Consider the following 23,488-nt stretch of genomic DNA (forward strand, 5'->3'; position numbering starts at 1 on the left):
AGAGTGAAATAAAAAAACTGATAAAATATTCATGTATAAAATAAAATCCGAACTTCCTCAGTAAAAAATATAAAAAAATAAAGTCATAAGATCTGACACAAGTCAAGATTGAGGCAAAGAGGACATAGAGGTACTTAGTTATAGACGTACTGGTCTAGGGTGGAGAGGGAATATGTTTAGTAAGGCATAGAGAAATCAAGGAAAACATTTTCCATTATAATCTTTATTAAATGCTCACAAACATGGTTAGTATAAGTTCAAGGCATAGAATTAGTATATACACTGTATGTAGATATTTCTCAAGAGCAGCCACAATTATGGGAAGAGTAGGTACGGGAACCTGCTCTTACCCTAGACTGAATAGCCTGCCTACATTCTGTAGGTCCCCTGTGCTTGTGACCTGGGCCTACACCGGAACCTCCTTAGATTGCCTAGGCTAGGTATAGGATACAGAGATAAGGTTTTGTGTGCAGGTACACTTGGGCTACAAAGAGGTTGTCCTATCAGATAACAAAGTACAGCTATCAGATAACAAAATACAATAATGACCATACATACAAAGATCAAAGGTTAAGAAAGCAACATGTCTCAATATCAGGGGCGGACATACCATATGTGCAGCCTGTTCAGCTGCACAGGGGCCCAGGAGCACAGGGGGGCCCAGCCGGAACTGAAACTGTTAGTGAAAGTCACTCACTGACCGCTGGGGCCAGGCCCGTCTTTAATGCGGGGCAAAAGGGGCAGCTGCCCCGGGCCCTCTCATTCCTTGGGGCACAAAAGCAGCTAGCCCCTTTTGCCCCACGCAGGGCCCTGGTCATGACAGGCGGGCTGGGAAACAGGCGGGCCAGGTGTCAAAATTTTAGACTGAGGGAGGGAGGGGGCCACCACCACCGCCGCCCGCTACCTTTTTTGGGAGGGAGGGGGCCTTTTTCTAATTCATTGCCGCCACCGCCGCCTGCTACCTTTTTTTTAACTCATTGCCTCCGCCTCCGCCGTCAATCTTCCACAGGCAGCCACTATCCCAGGACCGCTGTGGCTGCCTGGGAAATAGTCATGCCCGCTGACGTGACGTGCGATGAGAGGAGCGGAGCAGAGAGGAGTCCTCCGCTCCTCTCTATCAGTGATTTACAGCCCCCACACGGCCTCCAGGCTGCAGCGCCACTCACCGCCAGATGGACCGGTATATCATCTGGATTACATGTGAGTTGAGGGGTAGGGGGTTGTTTGGCAGGGGGGGGGGGGGGGGGGTGAGGATTGGCAGGGGGGGGGGGAGTGCAGGGTTGCGATTGTGTGTGTGTGTGTGGGGGGGGAGAAATTATGCATGTGAGTGGAGGATAATAAGGATTATGTATCATCTCCTCCTCACATGTATAGTCTGATAACCCCCTCACATATAATCTTATTAGGAGATTATATTTGTGAGGGGACTATAAATGTGCGGAGGGGATTATCAGACTATACATGTAAGGGGGAGATAATACATATATGTGAGGGGAGGATTATAATAATCCCCTGCTCACATGTATAATCCCCTCACATATAATATCAATTTTAGGAGGGGATTATCAGATTATACATGCGAGGGAGATATGATAAATATATGTGAGGGGAGGACTATAATAATCCTCTAACGTGTATAATCCCCTCCTGACATGTATAATCCCCTCCTCACATGTATAATCCCCTCCTCACATGTACAATCCCCTCCTCACATGTATAATCCCCTCCTCACATGTATATAATCCCCTCCTCACATGTACAATCCCCTCCTCACATGTATAATCCCCTCCTCACATGTATAATCCCCTCCTCACATGTATAATCCCCTCCTCACATGTATAATCCCCTCCTCACTTGTATATAATCCCCTCCTCACATGTACAATCCCCTCCTCACATGTATAATCCCCTCCTCACATGTATAATCCCCTCCTCACATGTATAATCTGATTTTGCGATTATAAATGTGAGGAGGAGATTATTAGATTATACATGTGATGGGGAGATGTTACATATATGTGAGTGGAGGATTATAATAATCCCATGCTCACATGTATAATCCCCTTATCACATGTATAAGGCTTGGTTCACATTGATGAATCTCCAGAAGCGATCCCTTTTGGCGGCGCTAGGACCGTGCAGATCTTTTCGCAGATCCGCTCAGAAATGCATTGCTGTCTGGGCATTTTTCAGTGTGAACCTAGTAATTATAATAGTTATATCCTGTCTTATATTCCAGAACTGTACTCACTATTCTGCTGGTTAGGTCACTGTGTACATACATTACATTACTTATCCTGTACTGATCCTGAGTTATATTCTGTATTATACTCCAGAGCTGTACTCACTATTCTGCTGGTGAGGTCACTGTGTACATACATTACATTACTTATCCTGTACTGATCCTGAGTTATATCCTGTATTATACTCCAGATATGTACTCACTATTCTGCTGGTGAGATCACTGTGTACATACATTACATTACTTATCCTGTACTGATCCTGAGTTATATCCTGTATTATACTCCAGATCTGTACTCACTATTCTGCTGGTGAGGTCACTGTGTACATACATTACATTACTTAACCTGTACTGATCCTGAGTTATATCCTGTATTATACTCCAGAGCCGCCATTCATATAACAGAACCTGAGCATCACAACAGTCGAATCTAAAAGTTTCCTTAGGAGACTAGGTGAGTGACCTGCTGCTTCCACCATAAGTAATGTAAAGTGAGCCTTCATTTATCGCAATAGTTAGATTTTGCACAATGGGTGCCACACATTGTACAAGATGTCACTATTGCGGTGAATGTTGGGTCACTTTACGTTACTTATGTACTGATTTATATCCTGCATTATACTCCAGAGTTGTACTCACTATTCACTAGACTGTCCGGGAATGCTGGGAGTTGTAGTTTTGGACCACCTGGGGAGACACTGTTTTGAAAACACCTCCTTAGTCAGTATTTTCCAACCTGGGGTCCTCCAGCTGTTGCAAAACTACAACTCCTAGCATTCCCCGGACAGTCTTTAGCTGTCCAGGCATGCTGGGAGTTTTAGTTCTGCAACAGCTGGAGGCACTCAGGTTTGGTAGGTAAGTCCTTAGTCCATTGTTTCCCAACCTGGGCTCCTCCAGCTGTTGCAAAGCTACAACTCCTAGCATCCCCCGAACAGTCTTTAGCTGTCCAGGCATGCTGGGAGTTTTAGTTCTGCAACAGCTGGAGGCACTCGGGTTTGGTAGGTAGGTCCTTAGTCCATTGTTTCCCAACCTGGGTGCCTCCAGCTGTTGTAAAACTACAACTCCCAGCATGCCCAAACAGCAAAAGCCTGTTTGGAAAACTCTGGGCTAAGGGCCTACCTACCATATGTTACGTTGCTACCCACCTACCAACCAAACTTATACCTGCCTCCCTACCTACCTACCTAGCACCAAACCTTTTATCTGCCTTCCTACCAACTGAACTTACTAACTGCCTAAATACCTTGCAAATTTACTACTTGCCTATGTGGTAGCCCTTGGGGGGTGTATGGTAGTGGTGGTATGGTATCGGTATATCAGGGGTTAATGTTAACCCTATAGTTCGTGACGCCAGGCTGAGGGCTAGTATGCTGAATCAATGTTCCGGCCTATCGCCGCCCTTCCCAGTAACGATAGGTGCATAAAATACCTGAAGGTCCACAAAGAGAAAGAACTTGAACGTAAACAAGTTTTACTGAAGTGCTTGCAATATCCACGGCACAGTAACAGTCTCATACAAACAGTCCTTAAGTTGCTTAGTGACTGACAGTTGTTGCGGACCTTACGCTAATCATACAGTCTCTGAATTTGGGAAGAGATTTGCAGATCCGTCCGGATTTAGGGGAATTGTTAGGTCCGGTGATGCTGCAGAGTGTTTGGGAAGTGATACACTCTATAATTATGATTGTTCAGCCGTTGCCGCAAGGCTCGGGCCTAACTCACTGCGTTAGTTGCTGTACAGGTCCTTCTCTCATGAAAGCCCAGGAACAAGAGAGCGAGAAGATGGCCGCCGCTCCCTTATATGGGCAGGGGGCGTGGCGAATCTGATTGGTCCGAACATCTGCCATTCACCATTACATGGTGTAATGAGATTGCTTAAGTCACAGGGCCTCCAAAGGTCCTTAAGCTGAATACCATAGAGTTCACCTAGTCACATGACCCGCAGGTCCTGCAATGCTAATGAAAACAAGTAATTAACCATTTATTTACACGTGTTATCCTATTTACATTAACCTGTGAATAAATTACTGATTATAAACTAGAAATATAGGCGACTAGGGGTAGTCTGGATGATAGGGATCCCTACGTCCTAGGGATTCTGGCTATGGGAACCCATACATAAATAGGTACCGTATAGAATGCAGTACTGGGACACCACAAACCCCCTTACTAAAGATAAGTCGGCCTCGACGTCTGTCCCCTGAGACAGAGGGACTAGGACTAAAACAGGATGCTATAGAACAGGATGATCTGTACATTTGTTATACATCCTAAGTAGACTAAACACATTTTGATGCTATCTAGACATGTGAATACTATCTAGACATTTGAATACTATCTAGACATTTGAATGCTATCTGGACATTTGAATGCTATCTAGACAGTTGAAGAAGCTATCTATCCTTTAGTTTCTAGCTTCCTATACAACTTTATAAAACTTATAATACATTTTTAGGCATACTAGACAATTAGATAGTTGCCTAAGACATTTTTTTTTATTAGCTCTCTACACATTTTGATGAGGCTAAACTAAACATTAGCACATACCTCTATACATAAGGCTAACTAGACATTAGTACAGCTCTCTATACAGTTAGCTTCAAGCTGACTAGACATTTGTATTATCTCACACATTTTATTTGCCAACAATAAGTAACCTGTTAGTTAGTACACGAAAGGTATACTGGCTAGCCGGAAGCTAGGTCACAGTAAGGGTGGCTGCTAGGGTCTATCGACTACACGCTACTTACCCCTAGAGCACTTTCAAAACAACCTATCCAGGTTATTCCTAGAATTACGTGTTTATTTTTGTACTAGCAAGAGCATCCACTGGCCAGGCAGAGCATCTCACACACGCAATGAAAAGAGAAAAGAAGAAGTGTACCTAACAGTGGCAGGAATTGGGTATCAATGTGCTACAATTCCTTAAGTGTTTTCTTAAGTGAGATATTTATTTATTTTTGTGTATGTACTAGAGAAATTTTGAAGAAGTACATTAAGTGAGTAATCTAGGGTACTGAAAAGTTATCGGCAGAGCATTGAAGTGGGTTATTAAAGGTACTATATGTGCAGGTACTAAATGTGAGTCCTGGTACCTGATGGGTAGTTTGCCCTGTGTAGTCCTTTGAGACCGCTGCAACACCACTTCCGAGTCATCAGGAGTTTCTTCACTTGAGGATTCTTCAAGAACTTCAGTCCCCGAGGGACCAGCTGGAGGGTTGGAAACGGGAGCAACTTCTTCGGTAGAACTGAGGGGTTCTCTTAGGACAGATGGAGTAGTGGCTTCAATGTCCAGAGCGGTCACTGGAGCAGGACTGAGGTTGGGTGTAGCGACCAATGGTGGTTGACATGAGGCAACAGCTACTGGCAACTGACTGGTTGGTGCGACCAGTGTCGGCTGACTGGATGGAGCTGGGAACGGTATGTCCCAATACATGGTAGGCTGCTGAGATGGGAACAAAGGAACGTCCATAGTGGGATGAATTCCTTCACCCGGCACATACTCTCTCACAGGCCTTGCCGGAGGTGGAGTAGAAGAAGCAGGAGGATCAGGAGGAGTAGGAAGAGATGGGCCAAGCATATCTTCTTTCCAGCACACTTTTATCCTATTCCGGTGAACCACCTGTGGCTCGAACCTGTCTTTTTGTATCTAATACACGTCCCTTTCAGGGTAAGGAACCGCAGTGATGGTGTATGGCTCCGTTTCCCACAGGGAGTCCAATTTATGGGTTCTAGGAAATTTTCTGAGCCACACTTTATCTCCAAGCTGCAAGGGCTGAGCCGAAGCATGTCGATTATAGTCTTTCTGCTGGCGCTCATGAACTTCACCCATTTTCTTCTCAACGATGTCCTTGGCTTCCTCAATTCTTTGTCGATGCTCTGACACCCAACCTTGGGAAGCCTGAGGAGAATTGTTGAAAGGTGCCTGTAGGCCAAAGGTTTGATTCTTTGGCAATTGGCCGTGTCGGCCCATCATCAAGAAAAAGGGCGTATACCCCGTAGAGCAGTGAACAGTGTTGTTGTAGATCTCCAGGAGTTCTGGCAGTATCTGAGGCCACTCTTCGTGCTTCGAGACAGAGGCTGCTCTGAGCATCTGGATGAACACTTGATTGATCCTCTCACAGAGTCCATTCCCTTGGGGATGGTAGGCCGTTGTCCGGAGCTTCTTGCAATCATGCAACCGGCAAAGTTCCTGGAACAACTGGGCTTCTAAGGCGGTTCCCCGATCTGTGAGGACCGATTCGGGACACCCCAACGGTTGGATCCAATGCCGATAGAAGAGCTGAGCAGCGGTCTTGGCGGTAAGATCCTTGACGGGGACCACGACCACCCACTTGGAATAATGATCCACCATTGTTAGAGCATGACAATAGCCAGATCGAGTGGGGGCCAGCTTCACATGGTCCAAGGCAACAATTTGATTAGGTCTTTCTGTACAGATGGAATGCAAAGGGGCTCTTGTGTCCCTCCGGGGGTTCTTCATCATGTTGCACACGGAGCACTCGGCACACCATTTCTCGATGTCTCCCCGCTTCCCAATCCAGTAAAATCTCCTTGGGACAGTGATCCCTGTCTTATGGACCCCGAAGTGTCCGGATTGATCATGATAGGCATTTAGAACCATGGTTGCATCCCTCCTGGGAACCACAATCTGGTGGATGCGGTCCCCTGAGACCGGGTCCAGGGAATTTCGGTAGACCAACCCCTTGTGTAGGAACCGGCGATTTCTCTGCCCCCACAGCCGCTTCAATTCAAAGTCTCCGTGGGCCTTGCGCACCCGAGTAGGTACCTTCTTGTGGAGGCAGTAGTTGAGGAGCTCCCCGATAACTCTGCTCTCATCCTGAAGGGTTTTCCAGGTGGACAGATCTTCAGAGACATTGGGAGATTCAGGTCAGTCACCCGCCTGGGTAGTTAGAGCATTCTGGCTCACGAACCTTCGGTAGAAGGGAGGCATTTCTACATCTTCCCACATGTCTTTGGCAGGGTGTGCTTCTCCCGGGGCCATGCGAGAAAGTACATCCGCATTAACATTGTTTTTTCCGCTGCGGTACTTGATGTTAAAATCACAGTTAGCCATCCGAGAGGCCCAATGCTGTTCAAGGGCTCCCAGCAGTGTTCAAATGGGCCAAGGGGTTGTTATCCGTGTAGACCGCGAAGGGAGTAGCAGCCAGATAGTCTTTAAACTTCTCAGTAATAGCCCAAACCAGGGCCAGGAGTTCCAGCTTGAAGGAGCTATAGTTAGCATCATTCTTCTCAGCACCTCGAAGATGCCGGCTGGCAAAGGCAATCACCTTTTCCTTGCCATCTTGCACTTGAGACAAAACCGCCCCCAGACCTTCAAAGCTAGCATCTGTGTATAACCGGAACGGCAGGCTGTAGTCAGGATACGCCAATATGGGGGTTTCCATGAGGAGATACTTCAGGGCTCGAAAGGCATCTTCTTGTTCTTCGGCCCACTGGATGGGAAGCCTTCCATTATAATTATCCAGGGCAGTCCCTCTCTGTAATTCGGTCAAGGGTCCAGCAATTTGAGCAAAATGAGGGATGAAACGCCGGTAATATCCAGCAAACCCCAGGAAACTTCGGACGTCTCGCACCGTCCAAGGTGTAGGCCACTCCTTCACAGCACTCACTTTGTCTGGATCAGGCTGGACTCCTTGAGCGCTGATGACATGTCCTAAGTAGTGCACTTGAGGCTTTAGCAAGGGACATTTGGAAGGTTTGACCTTGAGTCCATGTCGGATAAGAACTTGGAAAACTTCTTTCAGGTGATCCAGGTGTTCTTGATATGTTCGAGAGTAGACTATGACGTCATCTAGATACAACAAAACACTCTGGAAGTTAAGGTGCCCTAAGCATTGCTCCATTAGGCATTGGAAAGTAGCTGGTGCATTGCACAGTCCAAAGGGCATACTTTTGAACTCGAAGAGACCCATGGGGGTCACAAATGCGGTCTTCTCTCTGTCCTCTTCTGCCATTGGCACCTGCCAGTAGCCGCTCATCAGATCCAGTGTGGAAAAGTAGGCGGCAGACCCCAACGCGGTCAAAGATTCTTCAATGCGTGGGAGAGGATAGGCATCCTTATGAGTTATGTTGTTTAGCTTCCAGTAGTCTACGCAAAAGCGGATGGTGCCATCTTTCTTTTTCACCAGGACCAAAGGTGCAGCCCACGGACTCTGGCTTTCTTGGATGACATCAGCCTCTTTCATCTCCACCAGCATTTTCTTTATGGTCTGATACATTCCAGGAGCCACAGGGCGATGTCTCTCTTTAATGGGTGGATTGTCTCCGGTGAGAATCCTATGTTTTATCATGGCGGTCCTGCCAAAGTCTGTGGGAAATTTGCTGAAAAGCTTCTTGATGTTTCTTAGCCACCTGGATGACTCCTTCCACCTGTTCCTTGGGGGTATCTTCATCTCATATCTGCAGCTGGTTCCACCAAGATTCCGCAGGGCTCTGATCCGGTCCAGGTTGGACCACCTGTGACTTCGAGACTACATCTCTGACGTCTAGATGGTGTAAAGTAGCCACTGGGGTGTACTTGGGTAGTTGGACAGCAACTTGAGAGAGATTGATAAGTCTCACTGGGACCTTCCCATTCTGCACGGTTACCAGGCTTCTAGCAGCTCGCACCAAGGGACAATCTTCCAGCAGAAGGGGCTCCAAGACCGCTTGATAATCTTGATTTTTCACTCCGGGTCGGGCACGGCACCAAATAACTGTCTCTGTCTGTGGCTGTTGACTAATGGCTCGGATATCTTGAGTCCTTACTCGACAGATTTCTCCTTGATGATTTACGAACTTCTGTTCTGCTTGGAGGATTTTGAGGTGGTGTTGGGCAGCTCGCCGGCCTGGGGGTGACAAGTGAGGGAGAGATGCATGCAGTGCACAGACAATATCATCAAAACAGTGCCTCATAATATCCATGCCTAAAATGAAATCGGCTGCTCCCTCATCTCTAACATTTGTCACGATCACCCCTTCCCTTCCTAACACATGTTTTCCCACCTGCACCGTGGGCTCCCAGTAACCATGTCTGGGTACTGGTTTCCCGTTCCCTGCAACTACTCTGAAGTCCGCTTCCTGAGGGTCACACAACCTTTCTGGGCCCCAGTACTTATAAAAAAACCGACAGTCTTTCTTATCGCTGGTTGATTCTGGACCTTCAATCTCTACTCCTGGGGTGCGGTCCTCGACCCCAGGGGACGCCCGTTTAAAGCCCAGCATTGGCTCTTCCAGTGTCCATTCTTGTTACAATAACTACAAACGGGTCTTTGGCTCCCAGGTGGTCTCACAGGAGGAACACTAGGTGGAGTGACAGGGCGAGGGTCAGCCTTCTTAGGTGGTGGTGTTGCAGATCTGGAAGGGTTTGGCCGTACTGCCATCTCTTTAAAGGCCTTGGCTAACTGTTCAATGTCCTGTTTAATGACTTGTAAGTCCGCTGTCCAAGGACTAGGAGAAGGTGTTGGTGGGGCAGATTGAGATGGGACAGGCGGTTGGGGCGAAGGACCCTGATAGTCTGTAGCAGGAACACTAATTTCTTCGGTCTGAGGTCCCGACTCTATTACTTTCACCGCTAGTCTCTTAAAGGCTGGGAAGGCCATGTCGGGATTCTGTACGGCCAGCATCCTAAGTTGGGCCTTGTCCCATTTGTTTAGCGCCCCCTCTATAAAACGGTCCATCAGTACTCGATTGCCCTGATCGGGCGTGATGCCGTCCAACTTCTGTACCGCCTCTAATGCGCTCTGCAAAGCCACTGCATATGCTCGGAGGGTCTCACCTGGCTTCTGGCGTCGTTTATAGAGTCGGAGGCGTACCTCTGATGGGGAGTGAGATTCAAACACTTGAGAAAGTCCTTCAAAAATCTGTCCCACTGTGGCCTTATCAGCCACTGGCCATGTGCAAAGTTCTTCCAAGGCGGGTCCCTGGAGTTTTCCCAGAAGCAGTTGTACCTGTTGATGAAGGGAAAGTGCTTAAAATGCAAAGAGGCTGTGGAATTTTTCTTTAAAGTCTCTTAGTGTAAAAGGATCACCATTGTAGGTGGGAAGCACAGGATTCCCCAAGAAGACAGGTGCAGCAACTGGGGCTCCCAACACATAGGGAGAGACTGAAGGTGGACTGGTTGGGTCGGCATCACAGGCAGGGCGCGCCCTTGGGAGGTCGAGAGTGTTGGTGAGGGCGGCAACATTCTTCTAGCTGAGGGTGGAGACCCCGTTGGCTGGGCCGCTGGAGCATCGCCCCCTTGCTGTTCAGGTGTGGACTGTGGGACTACAGGTTCCGACATTTCTGTATTTGTTATACTGGACCTTTAAATAGACCTTGGATTCCTAGGTCCCAGGGAAATACGCAATTTTTCTTTAATCTGGAACTTGAGAGCGTAGATTTCAAACTTGAGAGCGGTGACCTGAAACTCAACAGCCTTTAACCCCTTAAGGACCAGGCCATTTTACACCTTAGGACCAGAGCGTTTTTTGCACATCTGACCACTGTCACTTTAAACATTAATAACTCTGGAATGCTTTTACTTATCAATCTGATTCCGAGATAGTTTTTTTGTGACATATTCTACTTTAACATAGTGGTAAAATTTTGTGGTAACTTGCATCCTTTCTTCGTGAAAAATCCCCAAATTTGATGAAAAATTTGAAAATTTTGCATTTTTCTAACTTTGAAGCTCTCTGCTTGTAAGGAAAATGGATATTCAAAATATTTTTTTATTTTATTCACATTTCCAATATGTCTACTTTATGTTTGCATCATAAAATTGATGTGTTTTTACTTTTGGAAGACACCAGAGGGCTTCAAAGTTCAGCAGCACTTTTCCAATTTTTCACAAAATTTTGAACCTCGCTTTTTTTCAGAGACCAGTTCAGGTTTGAAGTGGATTTGAAGGGTCTTCCCATTAGAAATACCCCACAAATGACCCCATTATAAAAAATACACCCCCCAAAGTATTCAAAATGACAATCAGTAAGTGTTTTAACCCTTAAGGTGTTTCACAGGAATAAGTTCAGGTGAAGGAGAAAAAGTGAAGGAGAAAATTCACAATCTTTATTTTTTACACTCGCATGTTCTTGTAAACCCAATTTTTGAATTTTTACAAGGGGTAAAAGGAGAAAATGTATACTTATATTTGTAGCCCAATTTCTCTCGAGTAAGCACATACCTCATATGTCTATGTAAAGTGTTCGGCGGGCGCAGTAGAGGGCTCAGAAGCGAAGGAGCGACAAGGGGATTTTTGAGAGTACGTTTTTCAGAAATGGTTTTTGGGGGGCATGTTGCATTTAGGAAGCCCCTATGGTGCCAGAACAGCAAAAATAACCCACATGGCATACCATTTTGGAAACTAGACCCCTTGGGGAACGTAACAAGGAATAAAGTGAGCCTTAATACCCCACAGGTGTTTCACGACTTTTGCATATGTAAAAAAAATGTTTTTTTTTTCACTAAAATGTGTTTCCCCCAAAATTTCACATTTTTGCAAGGGTTAATAGCAGAAAATACCCCCCAAAATTTGTAACCTAATCTCTTCTGAGTAGGGAGGCACCCCATAAGTTGGCATGATGTGCATTACGGGCGAACTACAATGCTCCGAAGAGAAGGAGTGATATTTGACTTTTTGAGAGCAAATTTTGCTCGGGGGGCATGTCGCATTTAGGAAGCCCCTATGGTGCCAGAACAGCAAAAAAAAAAACACATGGCATACCATTTTGGAAACTAGACCCCTTGAGGAACGTAACAAGGAATAAAGTGAGCCTTAATACCCCACACGGGTTTCACAACTTTTGCATATGTAAAAAAATATATATTTTTTTTTCACTAAAATGTGTGTTTCCCCCCAAATTTCACATTTTTGCAAGGGTTAATAGCAGAAAATGCCCCCCAAAATTTGTAACCCCATCTCTTCTGAGTATGGAGGTACCCCATAAGTGGACCTGAAGTGCACTACGGGCGAACTACAATGCTCAGAAGAGGAGGAGCACCATTGAGCTTTTGGAAAGAGAATTCGTTTGGAATGGTAGTCAGGGGCCATGTGCATTTACAAAGCCCCCCGTGGTGCCAGAACAGTGGACCCCCCCCCCCCCACATGTGACCCCATTTTGGAAACTACACCCCTCACAGAATTTAATAAGTGGTGCAGTGAGCATTTACACCCCACTTGCGTTTGACAGATCTTTGGGACAGTGGGCTATGCAAATGGAAAATTACATTTTTCATTTTCACGGATCACTGTTCCAAAAATCTGTCAGACACCTGTAAATGCTCACTGCACCCCATATTACATTACATGAGGGGTGTAGTTTCCAAAATGGGGTCACATATGGGGGGGGTCCATTGTTCTGGTACCATGGGGGCTTTGTAAACACAAGTGGCCTTCAATTCCGGACAAATTTTCTCTTCAAAATCCCAATGGCGCTCCTTCTCTTCTGAGCATTGTAGTGCACCCATAGAGCACTTTACATCCACATATGGGGTATGCTCTTACTCAGAAGAAATTGGGTTACAAATTTTGGGGGGCTTTTTTTATTTTCCCTTGTGAAAATGAAAAATTTAGGGTGACACCAACATTTTAGTGAAAAAAAATTTTTTTTTTCATTTTCCCATCCAACTTTAATGAAAATTTGTCAAACACCTGTGGGGTGTTTAGGCTCACTATACCCCTTGTTACGTTCCGTTAGGGGTGTCGTTTCCAAAATGGGGTCACATGTCTGTATTTATTGTTTTGTGTTTATGTCAGAACCACTGTAAAATCAGCCACCCCTGTGCAAATCACCAATTTAGGCATCAAATGTACATGGTGCGCTCTCACTCCTGAGCCTTGTTGTGCGTCCGCAGAGCATTTTACGCCCACATATGGGGTATCTCCGTACTCAGGAGAAATTGTGTTACAAATTTTGGGGGTCTTTTTTTCCTTTTACCTCCCGTGAAAATAAAAAGTAAAGGACAACACCAGCATGTTAGTGTAAAAAAAAAATTTTTTTTACACTAACAGGCTGGTGTAGACCCCAACTTTTCTTTTTCATAGGGGGTAAAAGGAAAAAAAGCCCCCAAAATTAGTAATGCAATTTCTCCCGAGTACGGAGATACCCCATATGTGGCGCTAAACTGTTTCCTTGAAATACGACAGGGCTCCGAAGTGAGAGAGCACCATGCGCATTTGAGGACTAAATTAGGGATTGCACAGGGGTGGACATAGGGGTATTCTACGCCAGTGGTTCCCAAACAGGGTGCCTCCGGCTGTTGCTAAACTCCCAGCATGCCTGGACAGTCAGTGGCTGGAGCTGGAGGCTCTGTTTTGGAAACACTGCCGTACAATACGTTTTTTTATTTTTTATTAGGGGGACAGTGTAAGGGGGTGTAAATGTAGTGTTTTACTCTTTATTATGTGTAAGAGTAGTGTAGTGTTTTTAGGGTACATTCACACTGGCGGGTTTACAGTGAATTTACCACTAGGAGTTTGCGGTGAAAAGTTTGCCACAGCCCAAACTTGAAGCAGAAAACTTACTGTAAACCCGCCAGTGTGAATGTACCCTGTACGTTCACATGGGGGGGCAAACATCCAGCTGTTTCAAAACTACAACTCCCAGCATGTACTGACAGACCGTGCATGCTGGGAGTTGTACTTTTGCAACAGCTGGATGCACACTGGTTGGAAAACCTTCAGTTAGGTTCTGTTACCTAACTCAGTATTTTCCAACCAGTGTGCCTCCAGCTGTTGCAAAACTTCAACTCCCAGCATGTACTGATCGCCGAAAGGCATGCTGGGAAATGTAGTTATGCAACAGCTGGAGGGATCGCAACTACAACTTCCAGCATGCAGAGAAAGCTGTTTGCTGTTTAGGCTTGCTGGGAGTTGCAGTTTTGCAACATCTGTAGAGCTATAGTTTAGAGACCACTGCATAGTGGTCTCCAAACTGTGGACCTCCAGATGTTGCAAAACTACAACTCCCAGCATGCCCAGACAGCAAACTGCTGTCTGGGCATGCTGGGAGTTGTAGTTTTGCAAGATCTGGAGGTGCACAGTATAGAGATCACTTTGCAGTGGTCTCAAACTGTAGACCTCCAGCTGTTGCAAAACTGCAACTCCCAGCAAGCCTAAACAGCTCTCTGGGCATGCTGGGAGTTGTAGTTTTGCAACATCTGGAGGGTTACAGTTTAGAGACCACTATAGTGGTCTCAGACTGTAGCCCTCCAGATGTTGCTAAGTAACTCACCAGCTTTCGTTGGATCCAGGGAGCTGCGTTGCGGTCCTCTTCTTCCGCCGATCGTCGCCCGCTGCCGCCGCTGATTGTCGCCGCTGCCATCGCCAATGGGTAAGTGGATCTTCGGGGCCGGTCCCTGTCGGTTTCCCCATCCTGCCCCGCCTATTGTGGGAGGGCAGGACGGGGAAACAGAAAGTAAACCCCTCCGCCCCCGATCTGCTATTGGTGGTCGCGTCTAGACCACCAATAGCAGAGATAGGAGGGGTGGCAACCCTGCCACCTCACTCCTATAGCTACAGGGGGATCGTGGGTGTCTAGGACACCCGCGATCCCCCTTCTATTCCGGGTCACCGGGTCACCATAGACCCGTATGACCCGGAATCGGCGCAAATCGCAAGTGTGAATTCACTTGCGATTTGCGCCGATCGCCGACATGGGGGGGTCTAATGACCCCCCTGGGCATTTGTGCGGGGTGCCTGCTGATAGATATCAGCAGTCACCCCGGCGTGATCCCCGCCCGGCGCGCGGTGGGGACCGAAATTCCCACGGGCGTACAGGTACGCCCTTGGTCCTTAAGTACCAGGGAGCAAAGGCGTACCTGTACGCCCTTGGTCCTTAAGGGGTTAATTGAAATTTGAGTGCGTTGATCGGCAGCTGAAGCGATTCTATGCAGGACTTCAATTCGGTAATCTGATGTCTCAGAGTCCTGTACTGTTCCGGTTCTTCACAGCTTCTAGCCTGTTGGCGCACTCCGCACTGGGCTGTCTCTCTTTGTTGGTTTCTGGCCCTAGGCTCTGACAAAATGGCCGCCGTGGCACCGAGGGCTTCGGTGGGTGGGGTTTCTGGATCACGTGCATCGGGATGTCCCGCGCTGACTTGTAGCTCCGCAGTACTGTTCGCCTCCCCCTTACTTTACATGTGCACTTCCTCCACACAGCACCGTGCGCGCAACCCTTTACTCCGGAGTATAAGTCACAGTACATTAATAAAGTTCACTTCTTAGGGGGGAGTACACTTTCACTAGTGGCAATGGTAGGCACACACCCGAATCCTGTTCGTGCAACGCCAAAAAGGCTTTGTGGTAGCCCTTGGTAGTGGTGGTATGGTATTGGTATATCAGGGGTTAATGTTAACCCTATAGTTCGTGACGCCAGGCTGAGGGCTGATATGCTGAATCAATGTTCCAGCCTATCGCCGCTCCCTTCCCAGTAACGATAGGTGCATAAAATAACTGAAGGTCCACAAAGAGATAGAACTTGAACTTAAACAACTTTTACTGAAGTGCTTGCAATATCCACGGCACAGTAACAGTCTCATACAAACAGTCCTTAGGTTGCTTAGTGACTGACAGTTGTTGTGGACCTTGCGCTAATCATACAGTCTCTGAATTTGGGAAGAGATTTGCAGATCCGTCCAGATTTAGGGGAATTATTAGGTCCGGTGATGCTGCATAGTGTTTGGGAAGTGATACACTCTATAATTATGATTGTTCAGCCGTTGCCGCAAGGCTCGGGCCTAACTCACTGCGTTAGTTGCTGTACAGGTCCTTCTCTCATGAAAGCCCAGGAACAAGAGAGCGAGAAGATGGCCGCCGCTTCCTTATATGGGCAGGGGGCGTGGCAAATCTGATTGGTCCGAACATCTGCCATTCACTATTAGATGGTGTAATGGGATTGCTTACGTCACAGGGCCTCCAAAGGTCCTTAAGCTTAATACCATAGGGTTCACCTAGTCACATGACCCGCAGGTCCTGCAATGCTAATGGAAACAAGTAATTAACCATTTATTTACACGTTATTCTATTTACATTAACCTGTGAATAAATTACTGATTATAAACTAGAAATATAGGCGACTAGGGGTAGTCTTGGTGATAGGATCCCTACGTCCTAGGGACTCTGGCTATGGGGACCCATACATAAATAGGTACCATATAGAATGCGGTACTGGGACACCACACCCACCTACTTAGAAAATGTTCTACCTACCTAACTAACAAATGTACTACTTGCAAACGTACTACCCGCCTACCTAGCAAACATATTACCTGGGGGGGGGGGGGGGAGTCCAGGCATATTCTTTGCACAGGGGCCCTCTGCTGTCTGTGTCCGCCCCTGGTCAATATATTAGCAGGTAGAATCCGTGGGTGTGCCCCGGGGATAGTATTCAGTATTCAGCAGTATATAGAAGCAGGTAGTTATAAGCTTGCAAAATCTTAGATATCTTTATGCATATAAAGATGATACCGTGTGCATCCAACACATTTTGATACTCTATAGCAATATAGGTAGCTCCTTAGGGATACATAGGAATACTTATAACAGAGGTCAAGCATCGACCCAGGCACATTAGTAGGTGTGCCTCACATGTATAGCTTTGAATATTCCGATGGAGTAGGTGTAGCAGACAGTCCTCCCTCAGGTGGAAGGAGAGGAGGACCAGTAAGTGTATGGACAGTTGCCGATGAGCTTGGTGTGGTAGGGATCTTGTAGAATAGTAGGGTATATGAGATGTCCTGGAAGGTATAAGCTTGGTCCTGGGGTAGATGACCGTGCTTCTGGTGATAGTGTATCCAGATTGGAGATGATAGATCTGTCCGGAGACTCCCGGAAGGTGCCGGCCAAAGGAGATCCCACCCTAAGAATAAAGCGAGGTGTTCTGGCGCTTGGGCATTGTCCGCTGCATAGGCTATGCATATGCTATCTCAACTGACCTGGCCCTTGTCAGAGAGTGAAATAAAAAAGGAGTGATCAAATATCCATGTATAAAATAAAATCCAAACTTCCTCAAAATGGCAAAATGATAAAGTTGTAAGATGATAAAGTTCTCCTTTTCAGCATATAATACGATCAGTAACAAGTCACTACAGCTCATAGTATAGTAAGATGATATCGCTTACCCGATCCTACGCAAATCTGTTTATCATTCTGGTACCAGTTGATCTTTAAAAAAAATAGTTTTCCGCTGTAGTACCACTTTAAAGAGGTACTCCACTACTTTAGAAATTATTGCCTATCCGCATGTACTTTCTATGGGAGTGCTAAAGATACGCGAGTACAGAGCTTGTGTATCTCTGGCACTCCCAGGACTGACAAGCCGCTGCATGCATAGGAAGATATTAGGCCCCATTCTGGAGACCAAGGGTGGTCTCAGTGGTTGGACCCCCTGTGATCAGACACTCATCCCCTATTCGCAGTATACATTTTAAATAGTGGAGTACACATTAAATTGCATATGAACAAAGATTTTTTTTTTTTTTTCCTGGCTTGGTTCCTTTAGCTGGAATGAAGATAATGGGCATGCTGCATCCCTGTTTTGTAACTGTTATTTTTAATGCTGGTTGTATATATGCTTTTTAGACACTACATAACATGGTCCATTTGTTGTATCTTATAGGAGAACAGACACCTGTCTCTACGCCACCCATAGACAACGCAGAACAACAGGAGGAAAGTATGTCTGTTACGGGAAAGAGGGGATCAATAAAAATACAAACACCTAAGAAAAGAAGGGAAAAGTTTACTGACCCAGAGGTACAAAAACTTATAGATACAATCCAACTGCACATTGAGAAACTCTACGGGTCTACACCACTCAACAAGGCTGGGAAAACAGCAATCTGGGATAAGGTGATGAGGGAGGTTAACAAAGTAGGTGGTATGAAACGCACAGTTAAAGAATGCAAGAAGAAATTCCTGGACTATAAGAGAAGAGTTAAGCAAATTATTGATAATTGGAAAATGCAGTCTTCACCCGGAGGGCAGATGTTGCCTCTTACAGAAATGTTAACCAAACGGCAGATGATGTTGGCTGACTTCTTTAAAATGGATGCAAACGATGGCCAGAAAAATGGAGCACATGATGAATCTTCATCGGATCTGGGTAACAATTTCCTATTATGTATAAGTACATTACTTCCACCCTATTTATAGTCGTGACTAAGAATTATTATGCTAGGTTATGCATAAAATGGCAAAAGCGAGATGGTGTTACCAAATCAAGATGATTTTGATGTAGGCTATAGTGTAGGACACTACTACCTTCTGTTCCTCTATCTTTGACACACACTTGCTCAGCTGTTCCTTAGTGCAGTCACCACTCCATTAATTTCCTTGTGGCCAATGGAGATAGATGCAGGGCCCACCTCTGTGGTTATATCATAAATGAATATCACGACAATGTTTTAAGCAGGTGTGGAAAAAATACAGTGGTCCCTAAACATACGATGGTAATTTGTTCCTAATGAACCATCGTTAGTTGAAACCATCGTATGTTGAGGGATCTGTGCAATGAAAAGAATAGGAAGTTATACTCACCTGTCCCCGCCACTCCGGACCGTCTCCTCTGCCCTGGATGTCACCCTCCATCGCTGTCGCCACATCCCCAGGGTGTCCCCACCACTCCAAACTGTCTCTGCTGCCGGTATCGTCGCACTTCATTGCGTCGCTGCGCACACCGCTCCTATTGGATGACGGGACGGCGTGCACGGCGATGTGATGACGACGAAGGAGAGCGACGGGGATGCAGGGGATCCTGAAGAGAACGGCCCGGACGCCGGGGACAGGTGAGTGACCATCACCGGACCACATGGGGCACCTTAAACGGCTATCCGGCGGCAGCTGAAGCTATGTATCGTATGTCGGGGCCATCAAAAGTCGGGGATCACTGTACTGTAAAGTAAAAAAATCTAAAAATGGAAGTGTTAAAGGGTAACTCTCATTAAAACAAATTTTTGCTATTGCACTCCTTATGGTAAATGATAAATATTTCTAATATACTTTGTATAAAAAAAAAAGGTTTCAATGTTTTATTTGTGCTTAAAAAAAGCTCAATAGCACATTTTCCCCCATCTCTGTCCAAACATAGAGGCCTACATTTATCATTGTCTTTAGACAGTTTTTTGTGTCTTAAAAGAGGGGAAAAAGGAGCAAGCAGGGTTTTTTGCACCTTTTTTTGTGCCTTTTTCTTTACACATTTCTGCTGATTTTGAGTTGCAATCCACTGATTTTGGCAATACACATGATATGGAAGGGATTTATCAACTGCACCTTTTTGTGAAAAGGAGCAAAAAAGGTACAAAGCCACTGAAAAGTCTCTAAAATTATACCAGTCCAGACATGGTGTAGCTTTTTGGTGTATGTGAAGACAGAAATTTCAGAAAATGTCACCTGCACAAAATGTATGAAATGCTCTTTGACCATTTAATAATTTTGGTTCTCTTACACATTACCAGCACACACAAAAAAAAAGGTATAAAAAATGCTTCACTTACACTACAATGATAAATGTGGGCCAATAAGTGCAGCCTGGAGTGCTGAGGGGGGGGGGGGGGTCTAGCCTCATTCAATCATAGCTCCTCTCACACTTAACCGCCATATGCTGTTGGTTGGACACACACCCCTCAGCACTCCAGGCTGCACTTTCTGTGTCTGGACTTCGGTCCAAAGTCTGTGTATAAGATGGGGGAAAATGTACTCTCGAGCTTTTTTAAGCACAAATAAAAATAAAACATAGTACAATTAATTTTTTTTTTTTAAAACAAAGTATATTAGAAATATGTTTTATTTACCATAAGGAGTGCAATAGCAAAAATTTGTTTTAATGAGAGTGACCATTTAATTTTTTTATGAAGTTTTATCACTTTATTTGAAAACTTGTGTTTCAGACAGCAGCTCTACTCTACTGCTTTGGGCTTAGGAAAATAGGGAAAAAAGACCTTTAATTTCTAATCTCATACAAATGCAATTTTTTCGAAAGTGGGAGAAAACCCCAAAATGTTAGAATAGTTTTGACTTTTGTTTTTTTATATCACAAAATTTGTTTTTTGATATATTCAATTTTACATTACCCTTTCACAGTTTTTTTTCTCCTCGGAAAACGGTTTTATTTATTCAGGAACAGAGACACATCAGGGCTTGTTTTTGAGGGACCAATTGTACTTTTTAGTGATATCCTTTATTTTACCATAAAATGTATTATACATTTTTTTTTTATATTTACACCATTCACTATGCAGTACAGATTTTTATCCGTGGATCAGTACAAACACAGCAATACCCAATTCTTACTAAAAAAATTGCCATAATTAGACCCCTATTACTTTTTTATTACTACTATGTCTTTATTACTTTATTTTTCTGTCTATGAAGCTACAGTACGTTAGGGCTCATTTTTTGCACAGTTATCTTTAGTTTCTATCGGTACCAATCTGGGGTCAATGGGACTTTTTTGATTCATTTTTTTTTTAACAGCGTTCACCATATGTGATCCATGACAATATATTTAATAGATAAGGGTGCGTTCACACGGCCGTTTGCCCCCGTTTCGTTTAAAAAAAAAACTGATAAAAAAAAAAAACGGATAGAAACGGCTGATCAAACGGGTATCCGTTTTGAAACGTTTTTTAACCCATTTTTTTTATTAATAGTATGAAAAATTTGCCACCTACAGACTCCCGCAGCCAGGACTACTACTACTCCCATCATGGAACAGACTTGTCTCCATGGTGGGAGTAATAGTTCCTGGCTGCAGGAGTCTGCCGGCAGCTGGGGAGGCTACATTAGTGCTTGTACTACTACCCCCATCATGGAACAGACTCTGTTCCATGATGGGGGTAGTAGTACAGGGGCTGAGGGATTGATCTCACTTTTGACACCCAATCCGATCAGAAGTTATTAAGCAGGGGAGCAGGCGGCATGGCCCGCAACCCTGTGATCACCGAAGTATTTTACTTTCATTTTTAAATTCCCCGCAGGGGTTTTTAAAATGGACAATGTATCTTAAAAGCGCTGTGGGGGGCAAGATATATAGTGCTATTTATCTAGCCCCCCAGCGCATTTATAAAGATAAAACCCCTCCAGCGCAAAAATATATACCTCCGCAGTATATATATGGGACCCCCGCTGACGCATTTATAATGTAACCCCCACAGGCGCATTTATCAATATATACCCCCCGCCGGCGCATTTATGTGACCCCCCCCCCCCCCCGCTGGCGCATTTGTCATTAATGCAGCGCTATATGTAAAAAGCATTTTACGCGCAGAGCATCGCACCAGCCGCCGCCGACACGATGCTGCTGATAGAATACTTTTCATACATAGCGCTGCAGGGGCATATTATATAGAAGTGCTGTGGGGGCCAGATAATACTATATATCTGGCCTCCACAGCACTTCTATATAAATGCCCCTGCAGCGCTATGAATGAATAGTATTCTATCAGCAGCATCGTGCCGGCGGCAAAAACGGAACTGAAACGAGATAAAAAAAAAAAAAAACAGGGACAGACGGCCGTGCGAACAAGCCCTTAGCCATTTTCACATGTAGTTTAGATAAATTTATGTAAAAACTGGGAAAAGGGGTGTTTTTTTTTCAATTTTAATTGGAGGGGGACATTTTTTTTTATATTTTTTAAAAACATTTTTTTTAACTTTATTTTACACTTCACTACACTAGGTGACATTCATAAGCTATCATTAGATTGCTTATACAGATCAATGCAATGCTATTGCATTGATCTATTAAATTAGTGATTCACACTGCCTGCCATGGTAGCCTACTGCTACCCTATGACTGATTGGATGTTGATATGAGTAGTAGTGTTGCTCGCGAATATTCGCAATACAAATTTTATTCGCGAATATCACATATTCACGAATTCGCGAATATTCGTGAATATAGCACTATATATTCGTAATTACGAATATTCGTTTTTTTGTTCTCTTCACAGTACACATCACAGTGATCATCCCTCTCTGCTTCCAGCTTGTGTAGTGTAAAGAAGACTCTAATACTACTGTGTGAGACTGGTGTGCGAATTTTCGCATATGCGAAAATTTGCATATGCTAATTTTCGCATATGCAAAATTTTGCTTGTACGGGTTTTCATATATGCAAATTTTCGCATATGTTAATTTTCGCGCACGCGAATATTTGCATATGCGAAAATAAAACGCGAATATTCGCGAATATATGACGAATATTCGTCCATATATTCGCGAATTCGAATATGGCCTATGCCGCTCAACACTAATGAGTAGCTAAAAGGAATCTGATAAGTGATGATATCATATGGTAGTTCACAGGAAGTCAGCTGACCCAGGACAGACCACTTCCTCTGACACATTAAACATACATTTTTTTTGTGGGTCAAGCTGGTAATCACATGACAAATTTACAGCAATAAAGCATGTGGATGCAGCTGTGCTGGAATGAAACAGGTGGTGCTGTAGGTGTAGTGATGGAAAGTGTGTATTATGATGGGGGGGAGGGGGAAGACTGGAATGCTTCTTTAACCCCTTAAGGACACATGACGTACTGGAACGTCATGTGTCCACTCCCGATCTATAACGCGGGGCCACGGCGTGGCCCCGCGTCATAGCGGGTCGGGCCCGGCCTCTAACAACGGCCGGGACCCGTGGCTAATAGCGCGCGGCATTGATCGCTGTGCCGCGCGCTATTAACCCTTTAGACGCGGCGTTCAAAGTTGAACGCCGCGTCTAAAGTGAAACCGAAAGCATCCCGGCTAGCTCAGTGGGCTGTTCGGGATAGCCGCGGTGAAATCGCGGCATCCCGAACAGCTGACAGGACAGCGGGAGGGCCCCTACCTGCCTCCTCGCTGTCCGATCGCCGAATGACTGCTCAGTGCCTGAGATCCAGGCATGAGCAGTCATCCGGCAGAATCGTTGATCACTGGTTTCTTATGAGAAACCAGTGATCAACATAGAAGATCAGTGTGTGCAGTGTTATAGGTCCCTATGGGACCTATAACACTGCAAAAAAAAAGTGAAAAAAAAAAGTGAATAAACATCATTTAACTCCTCCCCTATTAAAAGTTTGAATCACCCCCCTTTTCCAATAAAAAAAAAAACACAGTGTAAATAAAAATAAAAATAAACATATGTGGTATCACCGCGTGCGGAAATGTCCGAATTATAAAAATATATCATTAATTAAACCGCTCGGTCAATGGCGTGCGCGCAAAAAAATTCCAAAGTCCAAAATAGTGCATTTTTGGTCACTTTTTATATCATTTAAAAATGAATA

At 45.1% G+C, this 23,488-nt stretch overlaps 1 protein-coding gene across 1 annotated transcript in view; it reads left to right on the plus strand.

Annotated features, from left to right (window-relative positions):
* The window catches only part of LOC130293216 (uncharacterized), a 51,691-nt gene that overhangs the window by 12,420 nt on the left and 15,783 nt on the right, over nt 1–23,488 (plus strand). Inside the window, exon 3 of the mRNA XM_056541718.1 lies at nt 17,840–18,325. Within this exon, the coding sequence (XP_056397693.1) occupies nt 17,840–18,325 (486 nt within the window). The remainder of the gene's footprint in view (nt 1–17,839; nt 18,326–23,488) is intronic.

The sequence above is a fragment of the Hyla sarda genome, chromosome 10 (genome assembly GCF_029499605.1).
Source record: "Hyla sarda isolate aHylSar1 chromosome 10, aHylSar1.hap1, whole genome shotgun sequence".
Classification (NCBI taxonomy): domain Eukaryota; kingdom Metazoa; phylum Chordata; class Amphibia; order Anura; family Hylidae; genus Hyla; species Hyla sarda.